At 49.8% G+C, this 18083-nt stretch overlaps 6 protein-coding genes across 6 annotated transcripts; 3 read left to right on the top strand and 3 right to left on the bottom strand.

Annotated features, from left to right (window-relative positions):
• Positions 1 to 157: 157 nt before the first annotated feature.
• Z518_03151 (uncharacterized protein) lies at positions 158 to 2003 on the top strand (the record flags this gene model as incomplete). Its single annotated transcript, XM_013420177.1, has 2 exons — positions 158 to 344; positions 400 to 2003. 2 exons carry the CDS (start codon positions 158 to 160, stop codon positions 2001 to 2003), a joined length of 1791 nt encoding a protein of 596 aa, XP_013275631.1.
• Positions 2004 to 2431: 428 nt separating this feature from the next.
• On the bottom strand, positions 2432 to 4285 carry Z518_03152 (uncharacterized protein; the record flags this gene model as incomplete). Its single annotated transcript, XM_013420178.1, has 3 exons — positions 2432 to 3561; positions 3648 to 3939; positions 4004 to 4285. The coding sequence occupies 3 exons, from the start codon at positions 4283 to 4285 to the stop codon at positions 2432 to 2434; spliced, it is 1704 nt and encodes a 567-aa protein (XP_013275632.1).
• Positions 4286 to 5049: 764 nt separating this feature from the next.
• On the bottom strand, positions 5050 to 5694 carry Z518_03153 (uncharacterized protein; the record flags this gene model as incomplete). The annotated part of the gene is made up of 1 exon (XM_013420179.1): positions 5050 to 5694. The coding sequence occupies one exon, from the start codon at positions 5692 to 5694 to the stop codon at positions 5050 to 5052; it is 645 nt and encodes a 214-aa protein (XP_013275633.1).
• Positions 5695 to 9116: 3422 nt separating this feature from the next.
• On the top strand, positions 9117 to 10781 carry Z518_03154 (uncharacterized protein; the record flags this gene model as incomplete). The annotated part of the gene is made up of 1 exon (XM_013420180.1): positions 9117 to 10781. One exon carries the CDS (start codon positions 9117 to 9119, stop codon positions 10779 to 10781), a length of 1665 nt encoding a protein of 554 aa, XP_013275634.1.
• Positions 10782 to 13429: 2648 nt separating this feature from the next.
• Positions 13430 to 15583, top strand: Z518_03155 (uncharacterized protein; the record flags this gene model as incomplete). Its single annotated transcript, XM_013420181.1, has 2 exons — positions 13430 to 14365; positions 14975 to 15583. 2 exons carry the CDS (start codon positions 13430 to 13432, stop codon positions 15581 to 15583), a joined length of 1545 nt encoding a protein of 514 aa, XP_013275635.1.
• A 162-nt stretch (positions 15584 to 15745) lies between these two features.
• Z518_03156 (uncharacterized protein) lies at positions 15746 to 17870 on the bottom strand (the record flags this gene model as incomplete). The annotated part of the gene is made up of 4 exons (XM_013420182.1): positions 15746 to 15919; positions 15980 to 17273; positions 17328 to 17477; positions 17551 to 17870. 4 exons carry the CDS (start codon positions 17868 to 17870, stop codon positions 15746 to 15748), a joined length of 1938 nt encoding a protein of 645 aa, XP_013275636.1.
• Between the last annotated feature and the right edge of the window lie 213 nt (positions 17871 to 18083).

Here is an 18083-nt window from a genome sequence, read left to right on the forward strand (position 1 = left end):
TGGTCTTCCCAACCTCCCAGCCAGAGTGGACCACCAGCTGGTCGCTTATCGGACCAAATCGATTGCTCATCACCTTTATTTCATGCATGTCCCTCTTCATACTCAATACCGTACCGTGAACGAAGAGAGTATACAACCCCTGGACCAGACTGCAGTCATGGTACCGTTGACCCGGCCCATCACCAACGATGGCCGATCAATGACTCCCACTCCTTCCACCGCGTCCAGTCCATCTCTCAGATCTAAAACACCGGTCAATGTCCCCATGACACCGTCCAGTAGCAATCTGAATCCTGGAGGAAATGTGAAAGTCGTGGTCAGAGTCAGAGGCTTTCTTCCCCGAGGTGATGATTTCGCCAGTTCTGGACGTTTCAGGTCCGACTAACCAGCTCGTTGCAGAAATCGATAGAGGAGCACAATGCCTGATCGAAATGAACCCCGATACTCAATCCACAAAACTCCTGGTACCACCTTCGACCGATCCAGCAAATGCCCGAGCACAGACGAGAAAGGTTTTAGAAGAGAAGACGTTCACTTTTGACAACTCATTTTGGTCACACAACACGGAAGATGAGCACTATGCCACGCAAGAGGATGTGTACAATTGCTTGGGAGAGGAGTTTCTAGACCACAATTTCGAAGGCTACCACACCTGCATATTTGCTTACGGTCAGACTGGTTCGGGCAAAAGCTACACCATGATGGGCACCCCCGAACAACCAGGGTTGATCCCACGGACCTGCGAAGATTTGTTCCAGCGAATCGAGTCGAATGAGAGCGCCAACATCAGTTACAGCGTCCGAGTCTCATACTTCGAAGTTTACAACGAGCATGTCCGCGATCTGTTTCAACCACGAACCGATCCCCCGCAATATCTCAAGATCCGGGAATCTCCTACTGAAGGCCCCTATGTCAAAGATCTGACTGAGATTCAAGTCAGGAATTACGCCGAAATCTTGAAGTATATGCGTCTGGGCGACATGTCCAGAACCACAGCATCCACCAAGATGAATGATACCTCCTCACGCTCCCACGCGGTCTTCACGATTATGTTGAAGCAGATTCATCACGACTATCGAACAGATGAGACAACTGAAAGACTGGCACGAATCCGTCTTGTCGATTTGGCCGGTTCTGAACGTGCCAAAGCGACAGAGGCCACGGGACAGAGACTCCGAGAAGGTGGTAATATCAACAAGTCTCTCACCACTCTTGGGAGGGTCATTGCAGCACTTGCTGCTGATCCCAAACATGCTCGAGTCCATAGCTCCAAACGAACAAACCGCGATGTTGTTCCTTACCGCGACTCGATTCTTACCTGGTTGCTGAAGGACTCACTTGGTGGAAACTCCAAGACTGCGATGATTGCTTGTATTGCACCTTCGGATTATGACGAAACGTTGTCGACCCTGCGATATGCAGATCAGGCCAAACATATTCGCACCAAAGCTATCGTCAACCAGGACCATGTTTCATCGGCAGAGAAGGATGCACAGATCTCTGAGATGCAAGAGACCATTCGTGCATTGCGGTGGACACTAAGCCAGCAACAACAGAATGGGAGTGCCTCGGTCATGAAAGCCGTTCAAGAAACGGCCGATGCTCAATCTGAGAGGATCCGTGAATTCACCACCAAATATGAAAACATGTTGCAAATCATGGAAGAAAAGCTGGCCATTTCAGAATCCAAGGTCCGACAACTCGAGGAAGAGAAGGCAGCTTTGAGTATCCATTTGAAGCTTGTTCTCGAGGAGCTCAAGAATCCGATCATTATCAACAAGGACGAAGCCGAGTCAGCAAGTGAGAGGTCCAGAGTGCCGACGCCGGATATGGTCTATGAAGACGATACTGCTTCGAGTGATGAGGTCGATACCGAGTCTGATTGTGATGATGAAGTCGCGGAAATGCAAGCGGAGATGGAAGCATTGATCTCAGACCTGGGAATGTTCAAGAAGAAAGTTGCTGCTGATCACCGGATGTTTGGTATCGGTGTTGCAGCATGACTGTGACTTTGGTTAATCTCATCGATAGGCTGGGCAAGCATTGGACGTGTTCAACAGGGGAGATTGACGACCATGGATGATTTGGTAGGTAGCGAGGTGTTTGAGGTTTCAATGGGTGGGTATGTGAGGGAGTTAAATGGCCACACAAGGTGCCTACCCTGGCTCAAAGTGTACAAACGGGTATGAATAAATTTATTTTGACCGCGTTTGATTCTAGAGTCATGAAATGGTCTTCGGCCGAAGATATCTAAGGATTAGACTGGTACAAGATCTCAGCCTTGCCGAGACCCACTAGTATTAATTACTGGAAACTACGTGACGGTGATGGTCTGTAAAGGATGAAATTCATCATCGCCTGAGGTACAAGCACCAAGCAATCATTCTCTAATTATGCCTAGTTGGGACTAGCCCGTAGGATGACAAACTATCTACTTCTTCGACTTGCCTACAGATAACATGCAAAGCTCGCTGATCATGCCAGCAACCTTCAAGACCCTTTCGCAATCCCATTTGCGTCCCACAACCTGCAGCGATATCGGCGCTCCCTCGTATGCAGAAGGCTCGTACTGTTTCCAATTATATTCATCAAATTCGTTGTCCCTTGGCACATAGGCAGTGTCAACAACATGTGTCTCAGCTGAAGCGGTCAAGCCGGTTGGAAAAGCCGCGGCTGGGTAGTCAAGAAGGTTGAAAATGGCTGTGTAGCCCCAGTACCGCGCAGTCTCATGTTTGGGTGCCACCGAGGGCCCTACGGGGCCCACCAGGAAGTCTGGAACTTTGGGTGCCGAAAGCCAATTCGTCAAATACTCTTCTGGAAGGACTTGATTAGCGATGTGATAATTTGATAACGCCCGAGACAGGGCCATACTCTGGAAGGTTTCACGCCGATAGTTCAGTTCCCAGCTTTCTTTCAAAGTTCGCGGCCTCACATGGCTCTCTTTCATCACCCATTTGGTCAATGGAAGAACCGGCTCGCCTGAGCGTGTCATTACCTCCATGGTCTCGACGCCACCGTCCTCCCAATACAATTGTCGAATCAGGTCATATCCCACATCGTGTTGGTAGGGTGTCCACTCGACCACCTCGAACTTGGGGTCCTCCTCGAGCTTGGTTTTCAATGCTTTGAGCGCGTGCGTGATAGGCGGGTGAGGCATCACCGAACCGTCATCAATGTACAGACCAATTGTGATTTTTTCGGGCATCGACATCTGTCGCCACGGTATTGGCACGACAGATGGTTCTCTGACCCAGGGTGCAGTCTCCAGGACAGTCTTCATAAAGTACTCCCCGTCTCGAGCAGATTTACAAATCGGGCCAGCAACGGTCGGAAACGACTTGCACCCTCGCATGATAGCGGCGGATCTGAGGTACGGGATCCTGTCAGAGGTCGCCTTCATTCCAAATAGACCGTTGTTTGCAGCAGGAGATCGAATAGAGCCACCCCCGTCGCCACCCAGTCCAATCGGTGAACCACCCATGGCGACCAAAGCCCCTTCCCCCCCGGAGGAGCCTCCAGGAGTGAGCATCCTGTTGAAAGGGTTCAAGGTGCGACCATATACTTTTGATAAAACGCCGAGAAGTCAGCAACAGGGTCGCCCTTTTTTGGTCGGGGGGGTGTTCGGTCGTGGATTCGTCAAGACTTACGATTTGATTCGGTCTCTAGATGCATGGCTGTCTGTGGATTGGTGGTCTTGCAGAAAAACACAGCACCTTGGTCCCGAATGATCTTGACCACCGGAGCATCTTCCCCGGCAATGTTGTCATACCAGGCCACATAGCCTCCCGATGACCTCCGACCTTTGACAGCAAAGGTGTTCTTGATCGAGAACGGAAGGCCGTGGTACGCGCCTACCGGGCCGCTCAGAGCGAAGATCTGGTCGAGCTCTCTGGCCCGGTCGAGGGCCTCTTCAAACCACATTTCGGTCATGCAGTTTACCTACAACAAACCGGCAATCAGCCATCTAGATCTCGGCCTTGCGAGACGCTTTCAAGCCCCTTACCAACTGATGTGCGATTGCCGCCCGTTTGCAGAAGGCGAGTGTGACGTCGTAGCTTTTCAGCCGGCCGTCTTTGAGCATCGCCAACAATTCCGTTGCATCTTTATCTGTCAGCTCAAGCTCTTTCTCCGTCATGATACCGCAGGTATACGGCACTTTCGTGACGTTTAGCACGTTCTCGCGCGGTGGAGAACTCAGAAGCCAGTTGGAAGGGATCGCCTTGTCCCGTAAGACTTGCGCCTCTAGTGCTATCCTCTGCCACGATGCATGCGGTGTTGATTCCATGAGCGCGATATTTGGAAAGTCAAGTCAAGTCCGCTCTTGTTGGTGTACTTCTGCACTTGTGTCGTCTCCAGCAAGCAGAAACTGCAAGACTGGCGTGTGAACTCGTTCTGCACAGGGGCGACGTGGCTGTTTACTTCAAGACCATCGCGGTTAAAAGACAGCGCGCTGGTTCTGGACATCTCCGTTCTGAGATCTGCAGACCTTTGGCGGATTTTCCCTGATGGTCCACCGGCTGGCTGGAAATAGACGCATTCGAATTCGGCACCTATCACGAAGCCACCGGACGCAAAAGCGGGGCAGTATCTTACCTTATCTCGGGATCCGAGAATTCATTGATACCTACGGTATGTGGGTAGTGGGTATCAGTGGGTCGACGATTTCCTGATCCAGGCTATTCAAGCCCTTGATTAACGGACCCGCTTCTAGCCTCGCCCTCGTCCTTACTAAGTAACTCATAGCGAATGTTCTCAACCCCGAAACCTAGCAGGATAGCCAGTGGATCACTATCTCGGCGGTCGAGAACTCTTCAATCTCGATTATCACGGATTGTATAGACAAGCCTTTTTGGAGGTACTACGAGCTGAGCAACTCTTATCTCGTGTCTTATCAGTCTACCATCAAAGGTCTACGGTACATCGTTCAAGTTGTGGATTATGGCTGGCTCTCAATTAATCTCAAGTTCTCCGATGTACATATAAACGGCCCGATGCTGCAGATCAGATGTCTCTACGTGCTCACGAGTCAGCAACTGTATGTGATATATATTATGTTCTCTGAGACTCGATGGAGCGTGCAACAATATTTTCCAATTCTTTTGTCGTCTGAGAGTTGATGTTGAGCGAAGGAGCCGCCCACTTCAGACATTTCCGGCTGATATTGCAGGAAATCTGACCGGCTTGCTGCGACACTTCATTGAGGGAACCCTCGGCCATTTTTGTCATCTCCTTAAAGATGTTTCGCGAAACTGCCTTCCATGCGCCGATCTCGCAAAGGGCCACACCCAATGCGACGACAGCATTTGCATCCGTCACACCTCTTGAGAAGCCTGAACCTAGCGCTAAAGATCTTCTTGACCTTTGCGGTATCTGATAACCTGGGTCAAACCGAAGATATGGCGACAACAGAACATCTGGATCCAAGATGGGTGGCTGTCCTTCCGCTGGGGTCGCCAATGCCTCGTTGTAATACACCACATCAACGGCTTTTGGAAAGAATTGCCCTTCAAAACAGTATACATGCGCTGGGAATGACATCGCAACGAGAAGGGCCAGCTGAGCTCGCTCCAGAAAAGCTTGCTGGAAAGTCGTCTCATGTAACAAATCTTCAAGTGCCATCTCCTTGGCCCAAGCACTGGTGGCGTCCTGTATCGCATGTACCACCGATTCATTGCCAAACTTGGGGTTGTCCATATCACGAAACTCTTTGCGTGGACTTTCGGTTGACAATTTCATGGTGAGATTCCCTCTCTGGTTGCTAAAATGTTGGTAGACCAACTCTGAACTGTGAGGAGCTTGGAAATTTGGAAGGTTTCGGGAGAGTCGCTTGAGAGTGAAGGACGGAAAGAAGTATTTTCGTGCTCACTGTACAATTTCTCTAGGGCGTCGTTTGCAGCTCTCAGTTTGTCCTTGGCTGCAATAAATTCGTCTTTGGCTTTTCGAGCCCACTCAATGCGATGTCCGATGCTTGGCCGCCTCTTGTAACTTTGGAGCCTCTTCCTCAAGTCGCACGATTTCAGCAACCATTTTATCCCTAGCAGGAAATGAATCAGTTATTGGATTGATTGCGGCTGCTGCTGGACTGGTTGCAGCCGATGCCCCGTGTCTCTTCATCTGGGGAGCATGATCCGCTTATGCAGCTTGTTAGGCAATGCAATCAATCAATGAGAGACCGAGTAACAGCTAATGTCTTAGAGAGTGAGTGCTAATAAGTCATGATAGGGCGTGCCTTTCCCCCATACTCTGGAGTCGTCCTCGTACAAGCTGACGCTTGAGGCGATAGACCACGGTCGATGCCAGCAATCCTGAAAAGGCTGTGCGTCCTTTGACAATGAGTCGGAGCGTCCTCCCTGATATCAACTTTTGTTCTTCACAATGATTAAAACACAGTTATATCAACCAGTTCCATTCTTTCTGATGACTCTGAAGAAGCGGCTACTTACTCTCACGCACTCGCGCCAGTTCCATCATACGAAGCCACGTGCGAAAGATTTACAGTTGAAATCATGATCAACCTTCTAGCTTTCCGTTCATCCAGATTTCCTTCCCTTACGGAGAAAAAACACCGAAGCAGCATCTTCTAAAGCCAAAAGTGCGGAAGGTCACCTGCAGAAGCCCGGGAACTGGGATGGAAGCTGGTTCTCATCAGCCGTGCTTAGTTGTCTCCAGCCGATTATGGCGACGAATTGACTCAAGAAATCATCTGTTTCGAGGACTGGAAGTGGTACAAGGATGGAGATTTGCAAATTGAGATGACAATGGAAGCGATGTCAGCCGGTGAAGGACCGGATACCTTTTATATGACACAGGAGGATCACTCCGTGCATTGCGCATTTGAGCACGAAAACTTCATCGCACCATGCCGCGGAAGGTGACTATAGATGACTACAAATGGATTTCCGGCACACAAATCATTGCCCATCGCGTATCCTCGAATATACCAACTCTACAATCTGTTCAGAGTAACTGGTATCTATCGTATGCTTCAATGTCATTATTATGACCTGCCTGAAGATTAGCACCTACATCATCTCGTCCAACTCCTGGTTAGCTTTCCCTAATGCCTCCTGAGCATCAGCCTCTGATTTTGCCCCCTGGATTAATCTTCGTGTCCATTGACTTGCCAGGCTTCCCAGATGTTGTAAACAAAGCTTGTTTGAGAAATACTCGATAGTGGCAATTAGGGACGTTTGACATATCGAAAACGGTGCTGAGACAGCCAGAGTCTCAACAACCTTTCTCTGTTTCTCTCTTTCTTCATCGGTTGAACTGCTGCTGAAGCTCTTGTTGTTTATCTTGCTTCATCTTTTCTCATTCTCCCAATCCTTGATTTCCTTTATCTGGACATCGAAATCTTTATCGTCAGCTTTCGAGTCAACTTTCTGTGCCGGGATGCAATTCCCTATAGCGTGCTCTAAGGGAGTAGCTTCAATGTGCTAACCTCCTTCGAAGGTTCATTTGAGAATTTAAGCATAGGTGGATGTTTGACTAAGGGAGGAAGCCTATTTTGGTGGGATTTCAATCCTTTTGGTTAGGCTCCGTAGTTCTCTGTCTCTAGTAAAACTCGAGCTTTCAACTCTATCAGAGATCGTACGCTCATAATGAACATCCCAAACTCGCTGAATCGATGGCAAGAGGCGAAACAGAGAATTGATAATGTTTGTAACTGCTCTAGACCGAATGACTAAAATGGGACACAATTCAAGTCATTTACGGCAGTGTTGCTCTTTTCTGTCAGGAGAGAGCGATACTCGACATCAGTCTCCTCAAGTTCCAACAGGGTTTCCAGAACACCGAAAACAATATCATGACGAGCCTCTCGGGAGGAGGGAGTGTAGCACTTGTTCTAATTATATGTTAACGATCGGTTCAACCCATTCGAATACTGGATTTGATGAGCGTACCAATGACGAGGACGACCTTCTGGACCTCTGCGCAAGTTCTGATTGTCGTCGCTGAGATAGATGTCGTCATCTTCCGAGCTCAGACTCCGAGCTCAGCGTCGTCTCCAATGTCTTGGGATAGCGGAATCACTCAAATCGCTTGGAGTTATGATATTGATTCGCCTGGAGCTCTCCTTGTAACTCGTGAGCGTCCCCATCTTCGCCCAGGGGTAGCCTGGGATAATGACTTCAGCTGAGTCATCATGATTATGGTCCCAATCATCACCATGTGTCTCAATGAGTTCGACTATGTCATCATTGCTATCGTCATGTGGTGCTCGATCCGAGGAAGGATTGTTCACTGCCGTTGCCTGTTTCTCAGAGGTTGTTTGTTTCTGCTTGCTGGCCGAAGGAATGGACCCACTTCCTTAAGACTGTTGTTTGCGTTCTTCAAGGGCTTGATCAAGTCGTTCCATAGCTTACCTTCTCTTCCAAACCACTTTCTGGCCTTGGACCATGGCAACAGATATCTCGAGAAGTTACTTCCAATGTGCGCACAACAATACCAGACATTTCAGGGGGAACACCGGCCCGGTCAGTCATTTCCAGATATTCACGGCCCCATCGGCTGATTTTCATAAGCTCAATGTCTGGTTTGACTCGGATGTGTCGCCGTGGGCCTGACGGATATGTGGATATGTGCATTCCCTCAGCAGCCATTTTGATATCTTCGAATCTCCGAGCTATCAAATCGTGTTTTCATCCTTCCAGGGAGATGGTTTCTTGATTCCGGGAATCCATCTTGCCTTACCTGAGACTCTGATGTTTGGCACGTTAGGTGGCTGAAGAACAATTGAGCAATCTCAGCCTCGTCAGACTCATCCCAAAGAGGATTAAATTTGACGCTGCTTTTGAACTTGTTCTTGGCAGAAGGATGGGGATGGTATGATGCCCAGCGCCTGGGTGTGACTCTCCAATTCAAAAAAGGTTCCCACTGTTTGCATCTTTCAGATTCGAAGAAGCCGCCGTTCTAAACGTGATGATTCAAGCTAGCTAATGCTCACACGGGCTACGTTCAAGAGAAGTAAATACTTTGGACCTCTCCCTTCTCTCTATCTTTGTTCTGATCGATTTGGCAACTCCCGACTAGGCAGCCTGCCTGACATGGGTGACTCAAAATCAAACGATGTTGGTGGGAGTACCCCTCTCAACCCTACAGCCGCGTCCTTCACCATGCCTCCTCCTGGAGAAAGCACACGCGCCAACGGGGACGCCCAGACTTCTCAAATTCCCACCGTGAATGGAAATGAGCAGACGAAAGATGCGAGGAAATCGAAACCTCGACCGGACTCCGCGCCTCGAACAACAACAAAACAGAACGTCGCAGAAGCAGGAGCCGGAGTGAAACTGACAGGCGCGCAATTGAAAAAGCAGAAGGCTGCCGAAAAAGCGGCAAGGAGAGCAGAAAAGGTCGCCGAGAGGGGAGCACAGGCACCAACACAGGCTCAGGACGGTGTTCTGGGTGGTTCAGCAACGAAACCGGAGACGCAGAGGAGACCATCGACGACGAAAAGAGAAAGTGATACCGTTTCGCATCACAAGAGGACTCCGTCGGCTGGCGGAAAGGCTCTGCCCATACGTGGAGGTGTGCAACAACAACAGCAACCGCAAACGTCGACAGTTCCTGAGAAAGAGAAGCGACCTGATCTCAAGCGCGTCACCATGTTCTCACATTTATACCCGAAAGAACAGAAAGCCACTCTTTCAGGATCCGGACGTGAAATCCATCCCGCCGTATTGGCTCTCGGTCTACAACTCCGAGACTATGTCATATGCGGAGGAAATGCTCGATGTGTCGCAACATTACTCGCCTTCAAGAAAGTCATTCACACGTACACGACACCCCCGGGAGTCGCCCTCTCCAGACATCTTCTTACTCACCTGAACCACCAAATTGCCTATCTCCGCAACGCGAGGCCGCTGAGCATGAGTCAAGGGAACAGCATTCGATGGCTCAAGAATCTCATCTCGACACAACCAGTGGAGGCCACCGACAGTGAAGCAAAACAAAGTCTCTGTCAGGCTATCGACTTATTTATTCGTGAACGAATCACATTGGCCGACGAAGTTATCGCACGTACAGCAAGCGATCGCATTGTCGATGGCGACGTTATTCTCACCTACGCGAAGAGCAGCATCGTAGAGAAAACCCTCATCACCGCACACCGTCAGGGCAAGAAGTTCAAAGTCATCGTCGTTGATTCGCGGCCGATGTTTGAAGGCAAAAACCAGGCGAGAAGTCTCATCCGTGCCGGCTTGAAAGTCCAGTACGCCTTACTTAGCGCAATCGCGGACGTGGTGGACCTGGAATCTGTGACCAAGTGCTTTCTAGGTGCGTCGGCTATGTTGGGGAATGGCAAACTTTTGTCACGCGCTGGTTCCGCAATGGTCGCCATGATGGCGAAGGAATCTTTGAAGAATAAAACACGCAACGTTCCCGTCGTGGTGCTTTGTGAGACGGTCAAGTTCACCGCGAAAGCCGCGTTGGATAGTATCATCATGAACGAAGTAGGCGAGGCAGATGCTCTGGTCGAGTCTGCTCAACCTGACATTCTATCCTCGACGAATTCCCCACCGGCAGCCGCGCTAAAGGGTAGCACCAAAAAGCCTAATCCAAAAGACAAAGATGACGATGACGGCGATGACAAGAGCAGCAACAACTCGAATACAGGACTGGAAGGCTGGAGGGGTCAGCCGGGTCTATTCCTCTTGAATCTCATGTACGATGTCACGCCGTCCGAGTTTCTGGATCTGGTCATTTGTGAGTTGGGTAGTCTGCCGCCTGGTGCAGTCCCGGCCGTTAATGGCGTCCACGGTGATGATCAGGCTCTGGCATGATATGTCGGCGGATAGGCTTGGACGGCGCGCTCTGTAGTTTGCCTATCGTTTTCAGGGAGGCAGACATGATACTATATGTCATAGCATAGGTCTAAGTGTGATGACATCCGAGAGTCAGGCTCGTCAGCTGGACCTCGATCGTCGTCCACGAGAACGATAATATCCATCGAAACCATAACGTACATATATGGACCTGCTCTGACATCGCAAGAACAATGAACCCATAAGGCAGTTATCTGGGAATCACTGAAGATGAAAATTGAAAGTAGTTATATTTGTGGTAATTTGTCTACTCAGCGTAAAGGATGCGAGTCGAAGCGGTCTGATAGAGCATACCGTGGCATATCCCGCGATTTTTTTTTTTTTTTTTTTTCTTTTTTCAATGCTGGAAACAAAAGCACATGCGCCAGGCCCTTCTATCAATCGCGGTCGTCAGAGGCAGAGGTATGACGGCTCGCTCTCTCGTTGTGACGGTGTAGATCCGGTACCACCCTCATTGCGTTCTTCATGTCTTCGCAGGACGCACTCTCGTCTGCCACTACTTCCCCCACCCACTGAAGAGAATTGACTCTATCTCAATTTCCCTGGTTCATCTCCATTTCTCTTCTTCGCTGGCCCTCTCCTCGTTCGTAACTACTCATCTGATATCTAGTACCTTTGTTCGGAGAAATCCGTTTATCGGTGCTGCAAAACATATCCTGTCAGTCTCTCATCCTGCACCCTCATCGGTTCTACTCGCCCCGTCCACTCCGAATCGCTCCCCAGCATGGTTGAACACACCACCCCATTTGATTTTCATCTCAATTTTTTTTTTTTTTTTTTTTTTTTTTTAAAGGGGGGGGATGCACACAAAACAAATTAAATTCTCGGGGCGGCTTCATACCTTGAGGAACCCAATATCCTGGCTCTTCTCCCGGAAGCACTGACGGCAGATATTCAGACCGTACTTGCGGATCAAACCGGCTTTATGTGTGCAGACGCGGCTGTACAGAAATAAATGTTAGCTATGTGTTCTTTGGCGTGTACGATTGTCATTTCCATCTCTTCTTTTTGCCGCCCGATCCCTAGCGTCCAAATGATGTGTCCCTCGTTGGGGGAAAAAGAGTCCTGCAGGATATTCTCTTGTTTCCTCTTCCAACCCCATGTCTGCTTGTTCTTTCTTTACATCGCAATCTTTGGACTAGGGCCAATTCCGTCTGATAAAGGCAAACATGTCTTATTCCGAGGTGTGTAAAACTTACCAGGCGCGAGAACCCTTGCCGAAAGTTCGGGGCCGAGTATACCAAACGCTCTCGTGGGACATGATTGTAAAAGTTTTTGACCGTCTTATCGTGTCGTGCAAAGTAGGCAGGAAGTGGCTGCGAAAAATAAATGAAAGGTCAGGATTGTAAAACGACAATGAGGTTGAAGGGAATACTGACCTTCTATAGAGCGCGGGACTTGGAAGTTGAGTTGGTGTCTGCGTGTTGAGGTCAAGCCGCGATTGCGCAGTTGAAAAGTTCGGGGCGGAACTGAGAATGTGGGATAGAGATGCCAAGAATTGAAGTTCACGTGAATTTTTTTATATATCACGTGATTCAGACAAACTCTATTTTGATTGGCTGCTTGGACAAGGCTACAGCCCTCATGAATTACCTGCAACTATTCTATATTTGGTCATCGAATCTCTTTTCTAGGTATCAAGATACAGTCTAGAATTGCCCTATTATACAACTGTGGACGTATTGAAACCTTGATGATGCCAATTTATTGATGTTTCGGCGGCAGACATATGAGATAGTCGGCAGGTAGGACGACAAAGTCGCGGCATGAAAGCGAAAAAGATTTAATAATTGGCCCAAAGACTTCATGGTATGTGTCCTAGGCCCACTGACAAATTGCAGAAACCTGAATGCTTTTCAATATGGGACATGGTTGGAAATGATGCATTTGTCTGCCTGGAAATTGTTGTCATCGGCTGGCCACAAACACGAAACGAAAAAAGAATTTATCAGGTTGCGCAGAGGACATGCCGCTTTTCCGGCAGGCTTGAACACTCCATGATTCTCTAAGCATTTGCCAATTTGACTGAGATTTTGAGATGGCCGGGTTTCTGATAGAGGTGCTTACTGCAGACCATGACCTAGTCCAGCGACAGCATGACCGCCTCGGTCGATGGAAGAAATTTTAAGGCAGGTGGGCATGTTTTCAGATGAACACAGACAGTGTCCTCGACCAAAACTCTTCTTGGAACTTTGGCTGACATCATCTGGGCCACATCATCTGGGCCCCAGAGAATGGAAAATTTGGAGAGACGTGCAATCTAACCAGTCTTTCCGTTTGCGGCTTAGCGGTAGAGGCCACAAGTCTGCTAGTAACGGTTCTGAACCAAACATCAACACTAATCCATCAGACTCCTTCTGCAATATCGATAGCTTCCCGGAAATTTTGTCAATTCAAGACTCGAAAGGAATAGGACCATAATTTTTGAGAAATTTAAGGTCGCGACTTGAACGCGCTAACCCGAAAGCCATCCCAGGGCTTGTATTTTTCGCCAACTTCATAACATGCCAAAACGCCTATTGGACGCTGCAAAGTTCTACATCGCCATAATGCCGGTAAACTTCGATTGCTAATTACAACAGCTTCAAAAAGTTGATGGCTATAATATGTCTGGCAAACGAGTTGCGTTTACGGGGGGAAGCGGCAAAGTCGGAGGGCATGTTGTTCAAGAGCTGCTCAGGTATGGGCATGAAGTCATCAATATCGACCTTACCAGACCAGCAGACTTGGACATTCATACCCTGAAATGCGACATCACCGACAGCGGTCAGGTCTTCAGCTGCTTGAACACACATATGCGCCTCGGGGAACCCTTTCCCTCTGTACCGCCGAGGATTCCCGATGCGGTGGTCCATTTCGCTGGCGTCCCGCAGCCGATGATTGTGTCGGACGGCGAGACGTTCAGGACCAACGTCATGGGCACGCACAATGTAATTGAAGCGGCGTGCAAATTGGGGATCAAGAAAATCATTATCGCAAGCAGCATCACGACCTACGGCGTGTCGTTTGGGCAGGGGAACATAGAATACCCGGCATTCCCAGTCACAGAGGACATGGACTCGAATCCGACGGACCCGTATGCGCTATCGAAGATATGTGGTGAACGAGTCGCTCGAAGCTACGCCGCCCGATTCGGCGTGGACATTTACTGCCTACGCATCGGCCGTGTCTTTGAACCAGACGAATACGACACCGACATGTTCTGGGGTTACGTCCACGAGCCTGAGAAGTGGTTCCAGCACGGCTGGTCATACACCGACGCCAGGGACCTAGGCCAAATGTGTCATCGTGGGCTCGAGGTGTCTGGGCTGGGATTTCAGATCTTCAATGCTGTGAACGACACCATCACCAACACCGCAGAGACAGCTGACTTTCTGAAGAAATGGTACCCGCATATTCCGCATACGAGGGTGACGGCCCAGTATGAAGCGCCGATTAGTAATCGGAAAATCAGAGACATGCTCGGTTTCAAGGAAGAACATGACTGGAGGAAATATTTCACGAGATATGGCAAGACGAGTCTTGTTGATGGACCGAAGATTGTCGGGAAAGGAAAAACGATATCTTGAAAATGTACCACGAGCATGCAGGGAAGCATCAATGCTGTAAATTGGAAAGTTTTGGGCTGAGTATATATGCCACTTTGTTTGGAAGATGCATGTCCACATAGCCAGAGGGGATACCCTTTTTGTCCGACATATCTTCAAGCTTCGAAAGGCCGGGACAACGTGGTCTTGATCAAAGTTTACCCGTGATTTAGTCAAGACCCGTAGACCTCGTACTTCTGAAACCCTTTCGTCAACTTCCAAGTATTGAGAACACCAATTCGCTCCGTCCGAAAATACTATCTAGGAAAGCGAGCGCGATTGATGATCCTACATAGTCCAGGGCACTAGGTTTGGCATCCAGGCACACACTCGGACACGCACCGGGTACTTTGCATAAGCGGCGCTAGCACAATATTCAACAAGTTTGTCCTATATACTTTTACTCATCCCCGTCTTTCTCATTGATCTCTACCCATCCAGTTCCGGATCCTTGTTCGGGCTCCTATTCTTACTCATTCTCAAAATGGTGGGCTCTCCCTTGTCCTCTTATTCCGCTCTCTGTCAAGAGCCCTAACACTAACCGCCATCGCAAACCCAATCCAGTCCCGTGACTCCTCCGCAACATATATCCACCTACGTTCCTCGCGCCTCGCGGACGTCTTCGAAGAATTCTGCCGCCCACCATCCTCCACTCCCTTCATTGGGCCTCCAAATGCCTCGAACCATCAGCACCAAGGACAACAACCCTCCAACGTAGCGGGCGGACAACCATCCTCCACGACAGGCGGCGTTGGAACCGGCATCGGCGATAGCTCCATGACACAACTACCCGGCCACTTCTTACCATTCGAGGAGATCGCGCTACCTCCACACCTAATGCCGCTGAACCCAGAGGACGAAGATGACGTGGTGCCAGACATGCATGCGGCGTTTGGGATCAACCGGGCACTTGGCCAGCATCAGACGGACACTGGAGGAGGAGCGGGAGGACAAATCAGCGCCGTCCCCGTGGGCGGCGTAGGCGGGAGCGGTGGTGTGACGGGCTCAGCTGAACCAGGTGGTGAGGCAAGTAATGCAGGCGTGCAGAGGGAGCCGGTCTGGAGAGATCTGGGGCTCGAAGGACTCGTGGCAGATGTGAGGGCGAATGGGATCGGTCAGAGGCCCAGGGCCATGAGAGAAGGGAAACGCACACCACTGTTACTTTTACGATGAAGAGAAGGCAAACAGGGAGGAGAAGACGACGACGACGACGAAGTAGTAGTTTTCATGGTTCATGAAACCATTAATGAGATGATACAATTGTCCTACAGCATCCAACGAGCGCACACGACATGCAACATTGAAAAGATGGCCGAACAACTTCATCGACGGCATCTATATCCTTACGATATCGACTCTTGCGCGCTCAAACACCTTATTCGGGACATTCCGGGCTCCTTTCTCCTCCTCGGTCAATATTCGCGGTTGCAGAGAGATTTGAGAAAAAGTTCCTGCAGCTTTCCGTTTGGATAATTGGCCTGGGTTGATCACCATGACGCTGTCTACGACCTAAACTCCAGGTCAGTAACGCATTTTGATTCGAAATTGAATCTTCCGGTTCGAACTTACCTTGACAGAAGGCGTCAACATACTCGGCAAGACAAGCACATCGGGCTTGACTTGCAAGAATTCACCAAGTTTGTAATATCCCATATCCAAGCAGGCACCCGTGGCTTTTACGGCGCCATTACTGGTCAATCTATCCCTAGACATGGGCGGGAAGAGAGGGAAGAAATGCCTCTGCTCGATCAGATATCCGGGTAATCTGGTCAAGAGATCCGATACGGTGCCATGGGACAGCTGCTCCCGACTGAGTTCGTATAAGATGTCTTGTGAGGAGATACCAAATACCACTTCGTTCAGGGTGATGAAGCATGGGTTTGGAAGCATGACGACCTGTTTGGGCAGGGCAAGATCTTTCTTTGCAAGTCGTTCTTGTGGCCAACTGACATGTTTGCTGATTGCGTCGCGCACACTGGGGACAATGAGGACGGAGATGCTGGGAACTGCTGTGCAGAGACGTTGGAGAGGAGCGGAGATCCAAAGGCGGAATAATGCTGCCATGCTCGCATCTTGGTCTAATCCTCGCACTTCCGGCAGGTTGAAGTCTCCGGAGGCCAGCATGGGGTGTTCGATATCGAGAAAGGGACCACTCAGAATGAGGGCATCAGCCATGTGTTCTGAGGCTTTCTCACAGATAGTTTGGAAAGGTTCGAAGTCGAGATTGTCGTCGGCCGTGTATGGTCCAGAAGCTATCATGATGTTCAGTGGCGTTGAAGTGGAATCGTCTGAGGTTTCAAGCTTCTCATTAATTGCCATTACGTCACTGGGAACAGATGAAGGCATGGGAAGCTGTGGAACTGAAAGAACCTCTTTGACTGTGAAGTAGAGACCAGAGGCGTTGGTGCCACGCAAAGCAACCACTTGACTAGGGAAGAATTGGTATGATAGCAAAGTGTCGACTTTCAAAGGGATCCGCAGTCCGGCACCCATCCGTCTTGACATCTCCAAGACCAGAGAAGCAGAGTTTAGTTTTCCCTCTGCAGTATCGGATGCGATTCTTCCAACGGCAATAATCTCACTGGTACTTTGTGCAGCGGCATTGCCAAACGCGGAGTCATCAAGATTATGGTATTTTTGGACCAGCGCTAAAAAGTCATCAATTCGTTCGTCCAGAACCTCTGAGGAATCTGACAGCCGCATCGCCATAGGCTTATATGCAAATTTCTTATACTCGGTTCCGGAGATCAAGCGAAGTCGGGCTTCTGAGAATGGTGCGAGAGGCGCGTCGGCAGAGGGGAGATGGTCGTTCAACGTCTCGACGATTTGACCTGCGTTCTGCCTTTCGGAAAATGGGATTCCTCTGCAACATTCGTTAGCTACGGATGCTGGTCGGGGAAGAGAACTTTGGCCGTACGGAAATCCGTCCAGCTTTCCTCCTTTTCCGGGTGTTTCGCTCGTAGTCTCAGGTCGGCTGAGCTTTCTCGGCATGGGAGAGTCGAAGTCAGCTTTCCTCTTTACACTCCCATTTCGTCGCGGAAGTGCATTTGGCGTGAGTTCGTCGAGCCTATTTTTTCGTCAGTTCTAGCTACTCATGTTTCCCTGCAGACTCGCTGAGGGCCTCACGAGGGAGAACATACATCCCGAAAACGTCACCGTTGCCGCTAGCCCTGGGTGTAGCGTGGACTACACTCTTTCTCTCGGACTTGGGACCACTCTTCGCGATCCCTCGCTCCACACCATCCTGGACATCCTTTGCAAAAAGACGTGCCGTTTCCAGGTCAAGTTTCGTCTCCTCGCTGCCCATCTTCAAACAATACACCTCCCACTTGATAAATAGCTCGTCCGCGGTCATCGAGTGCAGGCGCAGCGTGGACTCCAAAACACCCAGGATGTCGGGGGACAGCCCCCGGCCCGCGGGGTCGAAGACTGCATTGAGGTTTTCTTTCATGTCTGTCATGGCGAACGCTTAGAGTTGGAAGAGCATTGTAGGATTGAAAATGGGTTTGACGCGTTGCAGTGAAAATCACGCGTCCGGCGAGCGAAATGTGGGGGGGTTTCTAGCGCGTCGAGGCTCACGCCTTGGCGCTCCAAGCCCTTCCTCTGCGTTTGGGGGCGTACACCCAATCCTTAGGCTTGAATGCGGCCTTGTAGTAGGCTCATGGTTCAGTTG

The sequence above is a fragment of the Rhinocladiella mackenziei genome (assembly GCF_000835555.1).
Source record: "Rhinocladiella mackenziei CBS 650.93 unplaced genomic scaffold supercont1.2, whole genome shotgun sequence".
NCBI classification, from domain to species: domain Eukaryota; kingdom Fungi; phylum Ascomycota; class Eurotiomycetes; order Chaetothyriales; family Herpotrichiellaceae; genus Rhinocladiella; species Rhinocladiella mackenziei.